The 23,354-nt window shown below is 42.3% G+C and overlaps 1 protein-coding gene across 1 annotated transcript in view; it reads left to right on the forward strand.

Annotated features, from left to right (window-relative positions):
* Positions 1-23,354, forward strand: part of srcin1a (SRC kinase signaling inhibitor 1a) — a 105,393-nt gene that overhangs the window by 50,545 nt on the left and 31,494 nt on the right. Inside the window, exons 2-3 of the mRNA XM_010770491.1 lie at positions 19,059-19,088; positions 19,931-20,277. Coding sequence (XP_010768793.1) covers positions 19,059-19,088; positions 19,931-20,277 — 377 coding nt within the window. The remainder of the gene's footprint in view (positions 1-19,058; positions 19,089-19,930; positions 20,278-23,354) is intronic.

The raw sequence follows: 23,354 nt of genomic DNA on the forward strand, positions 1-23,354 counted from the left end.
GGTAATCTAGATAGTAAGCAAAAGGCGGAGTTTCCACGTGGTCTACTAGTAAATTAAGGTTTTATTTTATTTTGATGGCCCTGTACGGGGGCCTGGGGGTTCTAACTCAGGTGGGGTGAATTTTAGTGTACCTATCGGATTTATTCATGTTTAAAATAATTTATCATTGGGTACGGTATGACAAATACACACCCCATTAATTTGATATCCCGATAGTGATACCCGGGACGGAATGGACAAGCGAGCAGGTAGCGCACCTTCCCGACGATTGATTCGCTGGTTGTCTTTCCACTTACATTAACAACGTGACAGTGTTTCCGCATGAAGTTGGGGACTTGGGGAACTTGGCGAGTTGGGGTGGGGACGATGGTGTGGGGGGTTCATTAAAGTCTAGACACCCTTTGTGACGTTAGTAATTCGACTGACTACCCCGAAAAACTCATTGGAAAACAGCGACCACAAATAATATTCCAAACACAGTACATTTACCAGACGTTTCCGTTTTAGGGTTTAAACGGAGGTCTTTCCTGCAGAGAGGACGTGGAGTGGGGGGTTACGGACTTGCGGAACTAACCTGAGGTAAAAATGAAAATGCTGTATCGCTGTAGTGATGTGTGAGTGCGAGATAACCGGTTCGCGAGTTTTTGTAAATCTATATCCGATTCATAGAGTAGCAGATTCGCAACTTAGTGCCGTAGGATGTCTCGGCCGGTCGTTGGGTTTAGTCTCGTCTGACGGAGACCAAGTCTGTCTCCCACCTTTTCTCCACGACGTCGTGTCCGGTCATACTCTCTTTATTTCTCGAAAACCGTAATTTCGTACCTCTGACAGTAGTACCTCGTGTGTTATGTCTATTTGGCTTTTCCTGTGTTATCCCGGGTAACATTTTGTTACATATGATAATAGAACAAACAAGTTTGTTCGTTAACTTCTATATTGTAAATGATTTCAATGTCCTTAACATTCGACGGCACTTCTTTGGGTTTTCAACTGCATCTACTTTCACTCTAGTTCCATGCACTTCCTTATATCATTTCTTTCCGAGGAGGGAAGTGTGTGGGTGTATCAGCCGTACTAGGGTGTGTCTCTCGTATGCACGGAGGTTTCGGTTTAGGACTTGTTGTGCTCTCAGTCGACGGGTGAAAACTAGGGGTAACGAATAAGTCGCAGAACTTGTAAATTGAGTAAACTATTTCTATCTGTTTTCATCATCCCATTCTTCTGCTATTTCTCTTTACAAATTGTCACACCCCCAGCGTAAAAAAATTAGAGACTTCGACGAACGTCAGACGATTTTCACATGAAGATTTCCACACACATAAAAATTCTACCGACACTTGGGACGTGGGGTACCGTAACTAGGAATGTACGTGTGTGATTCGTGTCGGTAGGTAGTTAGCCCGCCAGTGCGCAGAGCGCATCAGCCATTTACAGGAGGAAGAAGAAACCGGAAACATAACTGTATACATTTCAATAATCATAAAATCATGGCCATAACCAATACCATACCATTTCCAATATGAAAAAAACACTGAAACTTGTTTATTTATTTGTTTTTGGTTCATTTATAGTTGTGAGTGTGTCTGTGCTCCTGAACCAGCCTCACCTGTCTCCCTCCTCTCCCCCATGCTCCTCTTTGAGGCAGCAGCAAAGACTAGTTTTAGCTCTCAACAAGTTTTAAAAGTTTGTGTTAACTTTTTTTTTTTTATTCATGCATATTTTACTAATCACTCCCCCCTCAAATAGAAATATGTGTTTACATAAATGGTGACCAAACCGTTTGAGACCCACTGAGAACTTCGACTAAGTTAACTATCTAAACACTCAAGAGTCCTTTACCTCACCTGAGCTGAGGTTATCCCGAGCTTGAATGACACACAGAGACCAATCAAGGGCTGTGTGAGGCAGGCCACTTAACAGGCCAGGCCATCGGGAAACCCCCCCGGTCCCCCAGATGGCCAGTCCGGGACGGGGTACAGGAGGCGTAGAGCGAGGGATCATTGTCCACAAGTTAATCGATCGCAGATCGCGTCATGGTCACGGACGGAAAAAAAAACAAAACTAAATGGGTCGCGAAATGTACTTGGGAGGCCGTTAATATACCTGGGCGGCCCGCCCAAGTAAAGTCTATGTGTGGGAAACCCTGGATTGACCACAAAACCAAAGGTCACGTTGTCATTTATTTCTTAACAACAGAGGCTTGTTGTATGTATGATGCTGCATCTTTGCTCGGGCTCGTTTTCTCCAGGCTCTGGTTGAACTTGAAGCTCCGGATATGCCCTGTTTGTCACTACCAGAGAGAAGAACAGCGGGATGTGAGGGTGAAATTGGTCGTGAAGAGAGAGGAGATGATGAAGGACTGTGGCAGTGTTTCTGAGAGCTCCATCTTACCCTCGAAGTGATGTTTCCCTTTGATATATTTGTTCCTATTTCCTGTGCAGTCACATTGGCCTGACACGAACAGTCGACCTCTGGCATTTGCTCTCTGTGGGAATGTGTTCTCGCACACACACACACACACACACACACACACACACACACACACACACACACACACACACACACACACACACACACACACACACACACGCTATTGTTACAGTATAAATGCTCCTCACAAAATATCCCATCAGGAAGGACAGGCCTTCAACTCACTCTTCTGTCCAGGGAAACTTTGTGTCCATGAGCCCACACAAAAATGTCTTTGCTATAAGCTGCTGAATGTCTTATTCTCACCTCAAAGCAAGATCAACCTCTCTTGAACAGGGAATTATGGGAATTTAGATTATTTGTTAAACCATACCCTTTGCCTTTCTGAAAATAATCCAATATGATATGGATAATTAAAAATAAGAAGGACGTTGATCCTCAGAATTACAGCAAAACACAGAAATCCCCAAATGTATTTAAATCAACAAAATACTGTACTTAGAAAAAAACCAAAGAATATTTTGACGTGCTAATTGATAATTAATTCAATGAAAAACTAACCGGTTTGTTTTTACAAACTCAATCATGTCGTTATTCTTGAAACATGAGAACCAGTTGTGGTTTCAATCATTTATTTGTCAGCTCTCTTTAACGATCAGAGAGAATACATAAACATTTTGCCTTCGCTTGCTGCCAGTCAGCACAATTTGATTCCCCCTCATTAGTCTCTGTAGAACTGACTAAACAGAATGACCATCACCCTATGGATGAACTTCCCAATGAACGAGTTTCTCCCCGTCCTTATCAATGTAAATATTCACTTTAAATTGGAACATTGTGTAATTTTAAGGATTCATTCACAAACCTGGAATAACACACATTGAAGTCACTTTGGAGCATCAGAAACACATTTGAATATGTGTAAAGATAGTCATTTCATTCTCTTTAAGTTGATATATTCTTTAAAGCATCCTTCTAATTCTCCCTATGTTCATCACGCAAGACCTTTCCATTATCAAATTGATTTGAAATGATATTAAACTTTATTAATAGACACAAATCATATAGCCTTTTAAGTATCAAGAGTCTTGAGCAACTCAGTCCGCAGCCTGACATTGTACTCTATATAATAATGGTTGCATATTCCATTAATATTTCGGTCACAGTTGTTTTTAATGATTTGACATTTTATACGTTTCTTTGGTCAATATGGATCTTGTAGTTTACCAGGAGCCATTAGAAGTCACTAGATTAGCTGGCTGTGAAAACTGAGGGGACCAGACAGAATGATGCGTCGGTTTAAAGCAGCTACTGGCCGATTCAGGCTTCAGGTCCTGATTGAGCCGTGGCTTCAAGCCTCCTCTATTCATTCCCTGGACTCAGCGACAGCTTTATGCCCCGATGATCCACAGCTGGATCAAAGAGCCATGCTGAGGTCAGCAGGAGGCCACCTGGGAGCCACCTGGGTTTGGGTGGATGCGTGCTGATGCTAAGGGAGACTGGATTTGTGGAGCTTGAAATACTTTGTGTTCGGCAGGGGGTTTTCATGACATGAGGGCAAAGCTGTAGGTAGAGGTGCCATCTACAGTACAGACAGAGAAAATGGAGCATTTGTGCACATCTGCTCCAACTGGCCAGAGGGTTAGCAGCAGGTCAGATACCGAAAATCACCAGATGTCAGCTGTACAGCAAAGTGGTTAGATTTTCTAATTAAAGGCAGTGAGAGTGTTACATTTTGAGAGGCTGTGAGAAAGGGATGCAAGAATAAGAGAGACAGTGATTTTGGAGAACATGCCGTGAAATACTTTCAAGCTTTTAAGCTATTGAAATATTGTGCTTGTTTTGGGGGGATACTTCCGTCTTAAGGGAGCACTCTGGTAAGATTAATGTCCTGCCATGAAATCCTAGACTCCCTCCTGTCAAACACACGGTCGGAAGCCTATTTATAACCTAAAGCCCACATAAAATCACTAATGAGTCTATGGGTGACAAATGGATTTGGAGGACAACTTACTCACCCGGCTTCCAACATTCTCACCCTCTACTCCCACTGCTCATCTGGCCTGTGGCCCCCATGACCACCTCTTCCTGAAAGGGATATTTGTGATAGTTTAAAGTGGGTTAATATCCTGCACTTATTAGCGTATAAACGTATTTAAAACACCTACAAAGAAAGCCTTACCATTAAAATATCATTACCAGTTTAAGCATACTCTATATTTAAATATTTTGACCTCTTTACCGTGCAGCGAGAAATATCTTTTCAACAGGGAGCTGAAGCCATTCTATCCATATAAGCAAAGCCAGCAGACCCCATTACAAATAACTTGCGGAATGCTTGCTTCAAAAGGTTCGTTTTGTGTTTGACTTTAGTTCGTTCAGAAAGAAATTACAGTTTTTTTTCCCTATGAAGCCTTGTAGTTTAAAGAGAGCATTGATTGATACGATGGCTTTAGTTCTCTGTAAAAGGGCTGTCTCATGGCAAGGTAACAAGGTCATACATGTTTTAAGTATAGTGTACACTTGTAATGATATTAATTTTTTTCAAGGTACTCCTGCCCCATCCACAGCAAAACATTGGTTAGGTTCTTGAACACCATCTACTGGTATATACGTATGTACACATACTATGGATAAGTAGCTCATACAACCCTATTTCAAAAAGTCCATCTATCTCTTTTAGTTTTTCTTTCCCTCTCACTCCATTATCCTGTGTCAAAACATCCCCCTTGTCCCACTTTTACTGGCGCTTCCCCCAGTTTTTAGTTTAGTTTTCAACACACACCTCAGCCATCAATTTGTCTCCTCTTCACCAACCTCTTTCTGCCAGCTTCTGTATTCCCATTTCTCGTCTGTAGCTTTCAGTGTCACCCAACTCTATTCTTAGCCTCCCTCTTCCAGTAGCTGCCTTTGTCTCTGTCTCCAAATCTGTCAATCTCCATATCTCTCTCCCCGTCTCTCAGCTAGTTGTGAATCAGTGCTAGTGCTCACTGGATTAGCCATGGGCGCCTCTGCCAAGTGCTCTGGGGCTCTGGGACAGAACACTTAACAATTGTCACAGTTTTCATTCAGCCAACAGGTGGCAAGAAGAAAGGGGAGGAACAATCACATATAAAGACATTTCTTGATGTCTATATGTAAATGGTGCCGTTTTCTCACTTGCCAGTATAGGCCCCAGCAAGTATCCTGCTTTTGCTTGTAGGCGAGATAGCCGGTATATTTCTGGTAGTCCGGAGAGGCAGCTTTCCTCTGGATTTGATTGGCAGCATTAAGATGGAAGTCAAATTTCCAATCATATTGCACTTAGGACTCACTATAAATGTAATTTTAACCTGGATAAATGTAACTTGTGCTCTGAGAGTCAGTGGATAGGAAATGTTAACATGCCTGCATGAAAGCCCCACAGCTATTGTTCCCATCAGACTAATGTTCCATGTAACTAAAAATAGCCTAGCACGAACACTGTAGGAGGGATTTTTTATCGTAGCATTTAGAGATTTGAAAGTGTAGTGTAATGAATCAAAAGTTGCATTTTAAATCCACCATGGGAAAGTTTTGACTAACCTTTTTGTTTATTTCCTGGCATTTCTTTAGTCAAAAACAAGGTCAAGTGCCCAATAATACATTTCAACTTGTCTCTTTTTTCGGTTCGATAGATTTTGACAGCTGTGGTTGTGCTAGCAACCTTCTCTAATCCTTGTCCTGCTGTGGTAAGCTGTTTGGGAGTGAGCTGTGACATGGGGGTTAGTCTGGAAGATGACGGAAAGTTTGCTTCTCTTTTCTAACTTTCACAAAACTGCAACTCACAGCGGAACCTCTTTCATACGCGTAGAGATATCATCAACACATTTATATTTAATTGAACTTGTCCAAGCCTGCACCCTTCCTCTGTGGGTAGAACAGAGTACACCTACTTGTTTTTGTTTGGAACTCCAGGCTTTTCAGGGGGTTGTCTTTGCTGATTTTTTGTTGTTGCAGTGGGCGCTGTGTTGTATTGGCAGTGACAGCTTGTTGACGCCTAACTCATCATCTACTTCTCGTCTTGCGTGCCAACTGGCTGCTCATCCCTGTTCACCTACACTAAATCACCACGGAAACCCATGCATCCCTCTCTCAAAGGCTGCCCCGCCCATTCATCCCTGTGCACACCAACCCAAATGATAAGCTCTAAACACATGCGCGCTGATGGAAGAAAGAGTTAGAGGCATGATAGGGAGGAGAAGGAGAATGCGGTGTTGGCAGAAATTGCTGTTACCCTTGATGTATGTGCACAAGATCAATGCATGATGATGAGTACATGGAAAACCAGCATCCAAAGATAGACGCACACATGATGTGGCATACATTACTGCATGGCCATTAGTGTCTGGACATTGTAGTAGGACATCCAAAGACACAAAAGGCAGAGCAATGACAGATGAGCAGGATGTACAAATAAAAAGTATGGCTCTGGATTATGCAGTACACAACCACAAGGACATTGAATAATGGTGGAGATTGCAGAAATGGCAGCGGAGCATTAACACAGCATACTGTAAGTGAAACTGAATGGAAGCAATACTAGCTAGAGAAAAAATGTATGTTTTTATCATGGGAAAAGTGTACAAGATACACGCTTAACAAGCTACTCGCAGCAACAAAACACTTCAAACATGAAATACTTGACTTGTTACTTATACTTGTTTTATTTCAGGCTTCTAAACAACATTGTAGACGTGTAAAAACAGTCCATAGGGATAACAACACTTTTTGTTTTCTAAAGAACTCTGTATTTATTGTTTGCCAAGCCCAACATGTACAGTAATGAAACTTTTGCAGTAATTAAACATTTTTCAGACATTACAGGAAGATAATATGCTTATTTTCCATTATTTTGGGGGTCTACTATAATGCTTACATTCTAATGTTCATAAAAATACATTATTTTTCTCTAAAATAATTTTCCAGCTTTTACTCAGCCATACTCAGCTCTATTCATATCACATCTATCGTATGTCTCATATGGAAGGGATTTGAGAACCGGTTCCCATTGAGAATGACTCCTAAGTGGCCTATCCTGCATGCTTCAATGACTCCCGATTTCTCCTATTAATGGCTTCTGATGGTTGCGCATGTACAACATTGTAAAGTAGTGCTGTATCATGTTTCATTTTCATTGGGCTGGAGCAATACAAGTAAAAGACAATTATTATTTAGAAAGGTTAAGTGGTAAATAAAAGAGTCTTGTGTCTTCAAATCTTATCACTTCTCATCCCTAATGTCCCTCGCCATATTTCCACTAGTGTAATTAAAACTGATGTAAGATTATAAATCCCTAAGTTGGTTCTTAAAATGTGCCATCCTTCTATTTGCCAAAACAGCAAGATGTACTTTTCATTCACTCTATCTCCCTAATATATAATGAAAATGGTTGTAATGTCATTTTAGTAGCTGTTTAACAAAGTGCCACACTCAAGTAAAAGTCTTTGATGTGTTCTGCTCAGCCCTTTGTTTCACAGACACATGGGCAGTGGGTTAAGGTATACAGTATGTGGAGCAGAAGGTGGAGATGGAGTTTTACTGAGCTGTCTGCATCCTGCTTTGTGATATCCTCTAGGGACAGGTGAAACAAGCAATTACTCTAACAGCCCACTAGGGACTGCTGTGTGCCGCTCATCTCCTCACTCATTCCTGGATCAGAAAGAGGCGTGACAACCCCCCCCCTCCCCTCCCCCTCCCCAAACAGGCGCCCCTCCCCAAACAGGCTGGAGTTCTGAATATGGGATTTCATCTTTCATCTGTGTCACAGTTTTCATTCCACTTCAAAGACAGATTGCGTCTTTGTATTTATGACACCTTGTGTATTTTCTGATCTAGCTGTCCTCTTAGATCAGGGTTTAGTGTTCACTAAAGAACATTATTTAAAAAAAACATGATTTGAAGATAACAATGGAGTTTCATTTAGATTCAGTTAGCTTCACAGTCCTCTACAACATGTCCTGCAAAGACAGGAACATCCCCCACATACATCATATCCTCTCAGTCTCTATGTGTCTGATCTCTGATGACAGACAGCAGTTTGTACTGTGACACTTGACTATCAGCATCATAACACAGATCTGTGCCATGTTGACTCGACAACTTGTAAACTCTGCCGCCCTGCTCGTGGCACATCTGTCACTCGCTGCGTCTCTCTCCATCATGCTTGCGTAACATTACACTGTGTGCTTGCCGGACTAATATGCATGTGTGTTTGTTTGCCAGCTTCGTGGAACAGCTGACCTGTTGCCACGGCGACCTATCTGCCCTGGCAGCCAATGTCATACTCATCTCCTGTAATTTCTGGCTTTTTTGATTGAGTCTTTTCTTCGTTTTTTTGGAGGTTACTTTTGCCTCCTGCGCTTTTAATTAAAACCAGTTCTGCCGGTAGCATTACAATTAAATGAAGAATTGTTATCATTTAAAGAGGAGAAAGTCTTACGTATGAACCCAGCTTATTTTCAAAGATAAATGATCCCATTACTGATGAGAAAAGCTGTGCCAAGCTGTGTTTAGCTTTTTGCAGTTCAGACTGAGGCTATCCAGGTCATTCATTGTTTGTGTCATATCCAAGTATCATCTCGATTGGCGCTCTTCAGTTTAACCTTTGCGACTCTCCCTGAGGACCTCATGTTTGTCCTTGTTTGCAGGGACTCAGCTGCTGTGGCATAGTTTAAGTGCTAATAACCGGCAGCTACTTCTGCACACTGCCAGAAGTCTTGTTCTGTCACAAACGCTTTCATTGTACATTTCAGAACTCAAAATCATAGCTCATTTACTATCATATCAAGTACAATGATACTTGTGAATGTTAAACCCATTAGGTGATACAGCTGCTGAGGGAAATGTAGTCAAAATGTATCCCAGTTGTGGTTTTTATCACCTCGAAACTAATTTTTCTCAGTTTCATTGCTCACAGTCACTTCTGTTTGGCCGGTGGAGCTGAATACGTCCTCTCTTCAACATTCTCCTAGTCTCCATCGCTCCGGCCTACATCTGTTCTGGTAAATCATTTAATCAGACGATGAAAGTGATGAATGAATTTAAATCTGTAATGTAATTCACCACTGTGATTGATAACCCACTGGCCAGAGCCTAACTAATCTGACAACAGAGGTGTTCCTGTGGGAGACTGCTTGTTAGGTTATCCCATTGGCTCTGTCTGCGATGGGGATGGCAGTGTGCTAATACTCACTACAAGAGGCTTGGCAGCAGGTCTGCTGGGAGAGAAGGCAACAAGCTACATGTCAGATGCAGCTTAGTAATCCTGTCCCGTATTGAGGTAACCTTAACCGTGCTGCTCCAACTGAGATCCCCTCATTTAACCAGCAGCGGTGACAAGATTTACTGCAAATTACACATCATTACACGATCATTAGGAAACCTCAGGCTTACAATCCTAGCAGCACAAATCGGGTTTTGGCTTTCAATCTGCAGAAATGATATTTATAATAATAATAATCTTGTTGTGGCGCTTAAGTGTTTAATTATAGACAGAAGAACAACAAAAAAAATGCTGTGTGAAATTATCCTGCATTCCTACCGCAGTGCCTTGTTTGTTTCTTTGGTACTGGAGCCTTCCCATTAATATGGGTTAATCATATATAGCATTATAATAAATATAAAATAAAGTATTGATCTACAATTGTTGTTGAGTCCCACTGAGAAGCTCACATTATGACACAGAGACATTACCTGTAGTTAATATCTCCGTGTCATAACATTTGTTTTGTCTGTGACACCTCAAACTTTTTAACATATTTTCCTACTCTTATCATTTATTTAATCTATGATCTACCCTGTCTGATTGTCACAGCAAAATATAATTATTTTTCCCCGCTTGGAGAAAAACACTTTATTACACACTATTATTTCTCAACTCCTTTCATTATGTACCTGCTGGGTTTACCCAAGGGAGCACTTTCAGAGATTTAAAAACTTGAAAGTTAGTTCTTGCAGTATATCATTAAAAAGCCCTCCTTGCTCTCACTCTCCCACAAAGTTTTGACAACTCCCGTTTGCTTCTGACAGTTTTGGCAACATGCCTGCAGAAGGCTGTTGTATAATCAGCCTGATGCTGCCGGTGTGTTGGACTCTGGGGGCGAGACACAGTGAGAGGCTCTGCCCTGTCCAGACCGGCCTAATGAACCTGCAGCCAGTGATGCACAGTAACAAGGAATACTGTCTTACCTTTATAGGCTACCAGCAATGTGTTGCTAAACATGCTTGTAATTACTTTTATTTCGTTATAACATTCTGAAAGTAAAATTGACATTTATTTAATCCTTCTGGTCTTAATCTGAACCGTGCAGGTTTGCTAAACATACGGGCTATTTTACAGCACAACTTGTTCACAATTATAGGAATTACTTGTAGGAATAACATAACAAGGATTCACACACACATAATACGCATCTTTGAGCATTAGGAAAAGCGCTGCAAAAAAGTTATTATTAAAGCAGATATCAGAAAGTATACAATGCACAAGCCTAGGGAAAGCATTTACAACTATGTTAAAACAATTGTTGAGAAAATGCTGTTAACATTGCAGCCTATTACAATAGGTTGTTTGCAAAACATTGTCTATTGACTACATTTATTCAATACTGTGTGATTGCTCTTGATTTGACAACCAAGGTGTATCTGCCTTATTTAAAGGTAGCCTGTGTTCACATCCATTACTTGCAACAGTCTTATTCTTCCCTGCCTTTTGTTGTTGATGTGCTCCCTGCCAGCTGCACAGTAGATCAGTAGAATGTGAAACCATTCACAGGAGGCTGTATGTGTGCACAGAACAAAGAATACAGGGAACCCACACAGGAAAACATTGCTTTGTGTTACACGTGTTACCTTTTTAAAGATGCATGAATATCTGTTTTCCACCTGACCACGTGGGTTCAGGAGAATAACAGGCTGACAGAAACACAACACTGACATGGCCCAATGCAGTTTGTCTCATGTATAATTAAATAATAGCCTATGTTCCATTACAGGAGACAAAGAGAAATATACAAATTCGTTGAACCCTATTAAGAAAAAGAAAGCTAGTGTTGAGACTGAACCATAACACTACATTTGTAGGAAAAATTGCAGAGCTGCAGATAATTCTCAGTGGATTCATCACTGCACACGACCCCTTTAACATTACATGTAGCTATCTGGTAGTTTGTGACTATAAAGAAATCGGATAAATACTTTTCATGCCAGTTTGCAATGTGTATTTTAGGTACACACACACGGGCACTCTGAGTGTACACCTACAAAGCAGAAACACAGGAATCGTGCAAAGATTTATAATTCCCTCAGCGCCTCCTTCCTCTGGCGTTACTCCCTCCTTCATAATAACCCGGCTCATCTCATGAATATGCAGATGCTGAGTGAATCAGCTCTGATGAGGAAGGCTTCTTAAATCCTCCACTCATGTCCTAAGATTTTCTTTACTGCTTAAGCTTCTCCACCAAATGTCATCCCATCATTCACATTTCAGTTACTGGGTCCTCTACATTTTATGCACCAACATGCATCTGGATGTCTGTGTGTGTGCACGTGAGTGTGTGCATGCCCCTAACATTACAGTGCTTATGGGACAGATAATGACCTATTTTCCAGAGTGATTTAGTATGAAGTCCTTGGGAGCCATCGCGGGGGGGTCTCTATTACCAGTGACCTCCACCTGAGTGTTTTTTTGCCCGCTTTTTTTTTTTTTTTACCAACAGTGGTTCCACTTCAGGCCAGGCTGTGCAGTGAAGTGGACTTTAGTGTGTGTGTCTTTCCTTTGCCGTGGCAGTGCTTTCCATGTGTTTAATGTGTTTTCTAAAGGGAGATATGTGGCGATGTGTGAGCTACATATGAAAAACAACAACTAGCAGATTGTGTGTTTTCCTCCACCTGCTCTGACAGAGTGGGACTGTTTGCATGAGAAGAGTCACTGTCGACCCCTCAGGAGAGTCTGTTCTTTCCATGCTTGGTCTGTGTCTTAGTATTCCTGTGAAGAAAGAAACAGATCTTATCTTTAGTAATTATTATTTTTATTGAAATCAACAGCTGCTAATTGGTGGCTTTTATTTTTTGTTTCGTCAGAATATATAGCTTTTTTATCTGATTGTTAAATGGGTGTAAAATATTCTGCATGCTGCGTCGTGCTGCTCTGCTGAATCCTTTGGGATTAGCCTGAAAGCTCACTGGGCATTTGAAGCAGTACGTCCATCCCTGACGGCAGCAGGAAGAATTGACCATATACAGATAGATATTTGTGTGTTTGCTCTGCTATCTAAATGTTGTTTCTTTGTTTTATGTTGTACACATTTGGGGAGGACATGTTCACCCTTCTGTTGCAGTTTCCTCAGCATTGCTTTATTGAACTGTACATCAGGTCCCCTCTGGTTACAGAAGAACTGCACACAGAATGGACATGGGTGTAGAATAGCTGCCTTCAACTGGAGGACACAGATGTTAGCCTTTGTTTCAGAAAGAATCCACCCTGTTGATATTCATAACTTGAGAAATATTATCAATAAGGTATCAGATACCACCAAGATAATACAAAATGGAATAGTCATCATGTAGCATGTACATGTTGTTCAGGAATATTTGTCTGCACTGCCTGGCGCTCGATGTGTTTATGGTTGTTGTTTATGTACATGTGGCAGGAGACCAAGCTTATTACAGTTCATGTCCTGAATGTGGTTGTGTTGTCAGCAGCTTGAATTTTATGATGACTAAGGCCTGGAGTCGGCTCCCTCTGTCATTCACTGTGTGTGACACCCCCACTTTAGTTTATGGGCTATAATATTAGAAACCTTTGGAAACTAAATGAGAAAGTGTCTAAATTCTGCATAATAGGTGTCACCACCATTATTCTTGCGTTAATCTGTTTTCTTTTTTATAAGCTTTTAGCCATTGTTCTGATGGCTTTGCATTGGTGAGGGTAATAAACACTTTATATTACTGCTGAATTCCAATCAACCATCACTTTCTAGGGTTTTCTGTGCACTTTCCTGCCTTTCAGAAAGCCACTAGTTTCCAGTCAGTGTTGTGTGGTGAAAAAAATCTACCTTCAGACCAATTTTTTATTGTTATTCCGCCATAAGGTTATAAATATTCCGAATTTCTTTTCGTTACATGTTTTGATGTGATGAGATGACAAAAACGAATGACTCTAGGTATATGCCTAAGTATGGTGGCTTATTAAACAATAAATAAAATGCCTGGAAGTTGATTTAAGCTGCTCTCCATGCAGTGCAGGTCTCTGACTGAGCCCCTGCCACCTTTCTCTACCAGTCAATGCTGAGCCCTGTGGAGATCAGAGATCCAGGCCTCTCTGTCAGAGGAGGTGCAACTGTTTGAAGTAGCTCAGTATGCAGGCAGGCATGGAGTCTCCATGCTGTCCAAACGTCTTATTTTCCATTTCAATCACTCCGGTCTCTCTATCTAGCATCTCATTGAAGGCAGCGTCCGCCTAGTGAGGGAAACTGAGAAGCGCTGATGTGATGAGGTGTGGCTGGAGCTTCTTCCTGACACCCAGTCGCAGCAGTGTGCTGACTGACTTTAATTAAGAGGCTTTCTCACCTGCTGGCGGACCTCTGTTGTTCATGAAAAAGACAACCGGCTTTTAGCAAGATGGCAAGTGAACAAAGAGGTGCATTATGATGTTACTACCCCCACCGGCAGCACCCAGTCTGTCACATTTATATATATATCCAGCTTCTGTTGCATTTTTCCTCCAGACAAATTCACACATGCATTTTAGTTTTCAGCTCCAGACGGCTCCATAGAGCTATGGAGCCGTAGCATGCTCGATTTGTCTGAGTGCGTGCCTTTGTGTATTAACAGGTGCTTTTTCTGCTGCAATTTTAACTAGGCTGCCTCCACAGTAGTCCCCAGTGTTGCCCTGGGAAACTAAGTTCGAAAGTGGGGGCGTCGTAGACGGCTGAATCATCTTATTTTCCATGTATTAGGAGGACTAATCAAGAGGGCATGATCAGCTTGTGTGGAGCAACAGATTGCAGTTGCATCTGTCAGTTTTTAATGTGAGCCTATCACCGTCTCCGCCCGCTACTTCGTCAGACAATGCAGACACGTAGGCTTTGAGCTTTTCTGAAGTCTTGCTATCAATCCCCAAGCGTCAATTTCACCCCTTTTTAACTCTCCTCTCCTGCCACAGCGGTGCCTCTGAGCTTTCAGAGAATACCTTAATGGAGAGAGAGAAAAAAGAGTGAAGTGCACAAGCCGCTGCTTTATGTACCTTTTTACCTGGAGCCTCATTGTTGCAAGTGAAGAGAAAAAAACAAATCCAGCTAGAACACTAAAAGAATGAGATAGGAGAGATGTAAACAAATGTTACCCTTTCAAGTTTAGAGTCGCTGTTTCTTTTATTGCAACTCAAGTGTCTACTACTTGCTGTAGTACATTTCAAGGTCTGTTTGATAGCGTGCCTTGCAGTCAATGAGACGGTAGTCACTTGCCAGTCCTTTTGCAGGATTTGTAATTATTTAGCAGGGGAAGTCTTCAAAGAAATAACATCCTAAAGATTCAACAGCAGCACGTTATGGTTAAGGCCAACTGTCCTCATATTCCTGTGGGTGACATTACCCACAGCTGTAATTTTAAGGTTTAATATTATGTGAAATGCAACCCCCTAAAAGGTTCTTGAGAACTGACTTGGAGAGTTTCTAGAAGCCTGATTGGTGGTCTTACAGGAGGGTATTTCTATTCCCGCCATGCCCCTCTCCTTCTAGTTATTTGTTTTAACTGTTCCCACTGGAGCGAATATAGTTACAATTGCCAACAGCTTCAAGCCTTGCTGATTGGCTTATTTCCTGTTGCCTGTAGCATTAATTGACATGCCAGATTAGCCGTTTGCAGCCACTTCTACTTGATTTGACCTCTTCCCTCATTCCGGTTAATATTCATCTGGTCTATCCCCCCTATGCTGTCGCGTCCGGCATCCCACAAGGAGCCCTGTCATGCTCGCAGTAAATTAGGCTCTGTATCGCATGGAGAAGCCTTGCCTTCCTCAAACATCTGCATAACGACACACCTTCAGGGGGAGGACATCGCATGGAGAACTAGTTCATTTCAACATGGAAGAATAAAAGAGTAGACTTGAGAATAGATACGATGGATGATTTAATGCTTGGTTTAAATATTACCATTAAAAGATTAAAAGCCACTACATAGTCATCTGATATTGAACACAGATCAAAGATAACTACACATTTTTTTCTTGGTATAACATTTTCATGTAAAAAAGCAACATAACCACACTGAGGCAAAAATCAATGTCCTGTATAATAATTGAATTAATCCATATATTTGATCAAATGTCAATGAATAAACGGATTAATAACATCTAGTTTTGAATACAGAATCACTTAAAGTGACAAAGATGATTCTTACTTTGGCATTTTATTAGCAGGCGTCAATACAATTATCTATATAAACTTGTCTGATTAAATAGAAAGTTATGCCTTTCATCTAGATTGTGTAGGTGAGCATATCTGAAGTGCAAACACACTTTAACGTTGTCTCGATGTTCTGCATAGAAAGTTCTGTCTCAGGGACTTCATTAAACCTGCGATATCATTTTTGATTTAATACCTTCTTCACTGATGGCACTTCTTATCCCTGATGTTTAACCAGTGCGCAGGCGAGACTATTTAAATCACAGAGAGAAGACCTTGTGCTGTACTGTATGTGCCTCAGAGTTGACAGACACTATTCAGAGATTCATTTTCAGTACACATTAATTATTAACATTTCTACATCACAAAACACTTCAAATCAATTCGTCTGGTCTCTGCGAAACCTTTTTCTCTAAAAAGAATTCCAATTGTTATTCAATCTAAAACATATAGTCTTTCAATAGAAAAATAATCTCATATTTCAGTTTTTCAGATTTGAATTATTGCTTTATGTCTCATTTATGATGGTTTACTTAATATATTTGTGTTTTGGACAGAAAGTGTATATTAGCATCCTCCCAAGTACATACTGTACATGCGTTTTCAAATAAAAATAATAATACACAAGTATTTAATGTAACCTTAAGCTGCTGCATTTTTGGCCAAGAGGAAGAGAGTTGAAGTACCTTTGAATTAGGATTAAGCTATTAAAGTATCCTGCCCTGTTTGTGAGTGTGAATTCTGCAGCTCCTTCTGAGACTGGAGCTACTTTACACCCCTCCACTCCCTTTGACCCACTTGTTTAACATGCCTACATTATAAAGCTACACCGCCTCCAAATCCATCAAAGCAAACCCAATCCACTTTCCTCACCTTGTGATTCTCCACACCTTATATCCATGCATTCGATGAGCAGCAGCTCCTCTCCCCCAATTTAAAGTCAAGTTCAGCAGGGAACTGTATATAAAAAGGCACCTTTCCCTTTGGAAATATGTGGTCCAGGATATTGCTTTGATGATACAGAATATTATGTTTGTGTGATGATATTTGTTGTGGGTGAGTTGGCAAATGCCTCATGACACGGACTGATTTTCACTACATGTAAAAATAACCTCTTGAAGGCGGTGTAGACTGGTGAATCAGAAGAAAATGTATTAAATAGAACATTTTTACTTTTAATTCCAATAAATATGAATCCATTTGTCATTCTTTTTATGGATCAGCTTCAAACAGTGGTTCAACCTCCCCTGAAGAAAGGCGGTTTTAAGCTTTTTTGCATAAAGATAGTAACAACAAATGGAGATGGACTCCCGGTTGGATTGCAGGTTTTATTATTTCTTGCCTTGTAGTATCTTTTTCTCCATGCAGGTCATTTCTCCCTGCCGTTTGTCTTGTCTTATCTCTTAAGTCCCTCCGCAGCTGGCTGTTTTATTTAGGCAGGTGAAAGCTCTTGACTGTGCTCCCTATCTTTGGCAGTGCAGCCGAGGCCTCATTGGCTGAGCTCAAAGATTCTATTGGTCCTGATTGTGGCCTCACGTTGTCATTCAGATCTTCTATTATTTCGTCGACCAACATGCTGCATCTTTTCCTGAAGGTTCTCCGTCTATAAAGTAGCAATTTGGCCTGCCGGAGATCCAGACTTACTGACAACAATCCCTGCTTTCTCGCGATAGAGCGGTCACCAGAAACCCACCCCATTAAGGCTCTTTTATGTATGTTTAAATTACGCTGCTATTGCGTGGGTTTGCACAGATTGTTTTGGCTGTCAGGGTTATTGTCTGCCAGCTTATGTGGAAATACATTGGCTGCGAATGACGAAAGTAAAGATGAATAACTTTCTATTCTTGCTCTGCTGCCCACACATCTCTTTCTCCCGCTGTGCTCATGCTGGTGGCTTTGTACACAACTCAAGAAAGAACCATAAACTGCAGAAAGTTTTCAGGCTGTATTCCAAACCAGTGGTACAAAGAGATGCAAATCTTTAAAAACTGGAGTTCATTTCCTTTGGCAAGACATCAGCTTGTTTAGCATGTTAACTTCTCTAAGGACTTAAACTTTATGCGGTTGATAAGGGTACATTGTTTTGTCGAAGCAGTGTTTCATTATCTTCGTAGCTTTATGTGTATCTAGAGGCAGCATAGCCTACTCAGCTTTTCACTGCATGTTGTGGATGCTCGGTCACAATAATAAGCCTCAGTACATAGGCCCGGCTTTGCCAGCCATTGTAATGGGGCCCTTGTGTCAGGTCCTTGTTAGCTGATTGACAATAAGCTCCGGCCTAATGAAGTGTAAACCAGAGATCTGGGAGTCTGCGAGTGGGCCAGATGAATATGACCGGAAGCCTTTATGCGCAGCAGAGAGTTCAATGCTAATGCTATTAGCCAGGAGGTCAGTCCATTGCGCTTCACCCCTGCTCAGTATATCAGCACTACATAATATGGTGGATGTAAGGGCACAGTGTTGAAACAGTTGAGTGTGATATCTCTCCGAGGATGAATAGAGAGAGAAATGGGTTCACGATGGGCATGCGGACTGATTGCAGCTGTGTTGGAATGATCACAGACCTTCTGCCCTTTACAGGCTTCCTCTGTGTTAAGGTTTGTCCACTGGAGAGCGTTGCAGCTCCGTTGGGCCCCCATCTGGCCGGCTTCCTCTCTTCCTGTGCGTTTATTAACAGTCCATTTGTTGCTCCTGCCCCGAGGAGCCATCCTCTGCTGCTTACTCACTCAGCTCCTGCTAATGCTGCTGATGAGCCCTTAATATACAGATGGTCCACTTCATGCAGCCTTATTAAGCCTCAGCACTTTTTATACTCTGCTTCTCACCAGTTGTATCCATTTTGGATTTTAACATTTTCTCTACCTGCTTTAAATTAGATGTTTATACACAGTTCATTTTCTATTTGGCCCGATATGAGTACATAAGCTACAAACTATTTCTGTGTAAAAATGCACGATGTTCTATATTCATTTACCATTCTAGAGGTTATTGTAAGGCATTTAGTATTCATAGCCAACCACCATTTCCCCATATGTTAACCCTTATAATGCATATACTGTATAATGCATTAACTAGTTGTAATTCAGAGAAAGTGCTATCATTTCCCGATAGCTCTTTTCTGATGCTCATGTGATGGAGTCCTGGTGTGTTTGTCCGCACCGCTGTGCACAAACACACAAATTAACCCTTTGCATGTTTCTCTTCTAGCCAACGCCGGGGCCTGTTATGCTAAGCAAGGTAACTCACCGGACGAATGGCTCCCTGCTCTTCCATCATGCTTACATTTACATTTTTCAGATACTTATTCTTTTGTGTTACCATACCGTCTCCTTCCAGCTGTCTCCTTTTTGCTTATGCTTTCAATAGTGTTTATTTTCAATTAGAGCGCTGATAAAAGGCCAAAGGCTGTCAGAGTGATGCGCCTCCTTTAAAAAGTCACCTCCAGACAAGACACGGTGAGAATATGTAGAGTAAGTGGCAGAGAATGTCAAGGGATGGAGGGAACTCTCAGATAGATGGACAGTAGTTGGTGAAAAAGAACAAGGACATTTATAAAGGAAGTGTTGCCTCACGTTCCCAACTGACTTTCCATTTCCTCAATTTTCAGCATTTTGCTTCTCTGTGTTTCCAAAGGAAACAACGTAAGGCACTTGAAATGACAAGCAGGCATGTCACAATGGAACATCCAGCCAAACAAATGCAGTCCCATCCTCTTGCTTTGATCTATTGCAGAAGCATTTTACTTTCTCATTTTTCTTCCCTTCAGAACTTGAAATCAATAATTCTGCAGGGAAATGCTACATCCTGGTGGCAAATAGTCTAACATCCAATTCAATTTGTTCTCTCTCTCTCTCTCTCTCTCTCTCTCTCTCTCTCTCTCTCTCTTGTCCCCTCTGCCTTTTTTCCCACTCTTTGCTCCCTTTGTTTCCACCCATGTTTGCCTGCTGTGTGTGCATGCACGTCTTCACCCTGAAATCTTTCTGCGTGTGTGGGTGTCGAATCACCTCACACTTTCCAACCCTTCCCTCTTCCTTCCTTTCCCTTATCCTCCTTTCCGCTCTTCTGTCCTCGTCCTACAGATCCCGAGCGTGGTGGCAGTCACATGATCTCCACAGATGACCTGGAGTATCCGCGAGAGTACCGGACGTTGGGGAACAGCGCTCGCCGCTTCTCCAATGTCGGCCTGGTGCACACGTCGGAGCACCGGCACACGGTCACGGCGGCCCAGAGCCTGGAGGCCCTCACCAACCTGCACAAGGTGGACATGGAGCGCAAGAGGGACGCCTTCATGGACCACCTGAAGAGCAAGTACCAGCAGCAGCAGCAACTGCAGCATCCGCATCACAGCCCACACCACACCCCACCCTCTCCCTCACCCTCCCACGCCAGCATGAGGGGGACGTCAGAGCGGGCTGCACGAGAACAGGTAAAAAGTCATACCTGGGGAATGGGATTCTGTTTTTCTTTCAGGACTATCCTGTCAAGAGATACTGTACGTGACGAACTGATCAATACTGTCAATTTGATTAGAGACAAAAATATGTCACATGTAGACAGGCCTATTTACATGCACACGTAACACTGTAGTTGAGGTATCATCAGGTTGTCTCTTGTCAGGACAATTTCTACACATTGTGCTTATTAAAATAATTGAGAGAGAGAGAATAAGGAAAGTCTGTCAGAGGGTCTTTGTATGGGGGTTATTAGAGGTTGTCATTAAAATGTCACAGCCAAGCTTTCTTTGTTTTATTTTCTGCAGCCAGGACTTTTCATAGACTGGCTCTGTTGAGGTGTGAAGGAGGATGGGAAGTCACACACTTTATGAATGTATAAATGCTAATGCTGTTCCCTAAACAATTAAGGATAATGTTTCTCCTTTGCTTTCTGTCTCTTATCAATTATTCTCCCCCATAAGATGTAGTTTATCATTTGACCACTTTCACAGACTGACATGCACAGGTCCCCACACACACACACACACACACACACACACACACACACACACACACACACACACACACACACACTCATTGTGTGAGCTCTACTGCTGTGTGTGTATCGAGGAAAAAAGGTTAGATTTAGTGTAAAGACATGACAGAAAAGAACATCAGGGGAGAGAAGAGAATGAAAGGGAGAGAGAGAGCGATTGAGTGAGTGAGAGCAAGCAAGGGAGGGCGGACGATAGGCAGGTGGAGTCCATAGTTGCCGTGGCAACCTCTCCCATAAATGGCAAATAGGGATATCGCGTTGCAAAGGTCAGGTTGTATGAAGAGAAGCAAGAATTGTGCAATGATGAAGACCGAAGGGAGCGAGAATTAACAAGACAGAGGTAAAAAAAATGTAAACAAAAGCCGGGAGAGTGGACAGATGCAAAAGTGTTTTCCGTTTACGGGGGAGGCAGCAGCAGGACCTGGGATTTCTTGTCATCTCGTGGATGTGCAGAGCATGGACAGTGAGGAGCGAGGGAGGGGGGGGAGGAGGAGGAGCTGGAGAGGAGCGCAGCAGCCAGTCAAGCAGCCCGCTGCTCAATTAGCCAACACCAGCAGGAGCCAGCCACCCATCTGCGAAGGAGTTAATCGGCTGGTGTTGTAATGAATTAAATAAAGAGTTTCCGCCGCATGTGCTACTGGAGAGCAAGACAGACAGACAGAGAGAGAGAGAGAGAGGGAAAGAGAGAGAGAGAGGGGGAGAGAGGTGGCCTGAGCGAAGGGAGAGGGAGGGAGAGACGGGCAAAAAACACCATGAGGCATCGCTGCACCTGACCGACAGCCTGGGATGACTGGAGTAGTGGACAGGTGCACTGCAGGTGAGACGGGACTGCAAGCTGGAGGCTGTTGTAGAGAAGGGTGTGTGTGTGTGTGTGTGTTTGTGTCTGATAAGGATGCACGAGCTAGGATTAGATTCCACGCCTGTTGTGTTTATGCTGGTTGTTGTGGTGACGGGGGCTGCATATGCTCGGCAGGCTAGACGAAGGCTGAATGGACGATAGTGTAAACTGCACACAGCCTCATGTGCAGCCTTTATTTGCCGTGGTGGCTAGTGTAGGTGTATTTTAAATGACAGACAGAAGGGGACAGGGGCTGCGGTAACGTTGGGATGCCAAGCCAAACCGGAGGAGGATTGAAGGGGGGGGGGAAAGAGTAAAGCGTGGTTGAGATCAGAGGGGGGCGGGGGTGCAGAAAGGATGACGACATGAGAAAGAGCCGGAGGTGGAGGAGGGGTGCAGCGAGTGCAGCCTGCTTTACATGCCGGTCAGGTAATGCAGCGCTACGCTCTGCGAGGCTACGTCCTCCTTGGAGTTCTGTGGACAACTCACAAATGTATTCCTGGGTGTCTCTACGTGCATTCAGCTCTTTAGCCCCAGGTTTCAAATTTTTTAGGCATCAGTACAACTGTCTCTTCGGGGCTCACAACGTATTAAATTCAACAGGAGGTTAAATATGACAAGGTGCACATTTGAGCTAATTAGTAGAGCCTCATTGGAGAGTTTTGTCTCATCAGGGATTATGTCTGAATGAATTAGTGGGATAACGGTTGGCAGTATAAAATGATGTCTTTGTATAATTTCCGCACAAAATAAAATGCATAGTAATTGCTAGGATGGAGAAGTGTTAAGGGGTTCTAACAACGTCAGCTGAGCAACAGTTAAAACATCACGAGGCGGGGGATTGTGAATGTGTTGACGTTCCCTGAAAACTGTGAGTAAGCCTCATTAAAGCACAGAGAGAAAACCCTGGCAGAGACAAACACACCACAAGACCACGAATGACTTCCGCACCATTAAAGCCAGCCTTCAGAGTCATTTAGCTTTGTGGGAAAATAATATCATTAACATTGTCTAAACAAGTGAACAGCAATTATTTATGATGCTCCAATGCTGCCTCGAAGCCGCTCTGGATTCAACAGATGGACGAAGCGTTACTGAATAAATGACTGACACATGGCCAGGTTGTCAAGGCCAACATGAGTCCAACCTCCCCTTATGTCTTATCTTATCACCAGTGACCCACTTTACCCATGATCCCTCACACCTGAGTCTTACTGAGAATTAGCTTTCTGACCACTTCAGAGGAGATGCTGATGTTTCATTCAGATCGCTCATTGTCCTGTTTAAATAAGACAAAATTCCTTGTTTAAATCTATGTAGTAAAGCTCTGTTTTTTATAAAGGTGTTATAATATTAACCCAAAATGAAGAATATAATCCTTTAATTCTCCTTGACAGGCGACCATATTACCTAAAAAACAAAGCAGAAAAAACTACCCTGGAGACATAAATTCTCCTTAGCGTTGCATCGAAGAGTTCTCCTACTAATATTTGCTTCGACATATGTTGGTAGAAATGTATATGCTATAGGAAAGAAACAAGTGTGGGTGGAGATTATGCTCCATATCATTTTGAGTCACACTTAAAGAGCCTGTGACACGAGTTTCCCCCATCATCCAAACCCATCAATTTGAGTAAATATTGTCCCCTTGAAAACCGTTACTGAACTGATTTTGG

The sequence above is a fragment of the Notothenia coriiceps genome, unplaced genomic scaffold (assembly GCF_000735185.1).
Source record: "Notothenia coriiceps isolate Sejong01 unplaced genomic scaffold, NC01 NC01_scaffold00008958, whole genome shotgun sequence".
Lineage (NCBI taxonomy): Eukaryota > Metazoa > Chordata > Actinopteri > Perciformes > Nototheniidae > Notothenia > Notothenia coriiceps.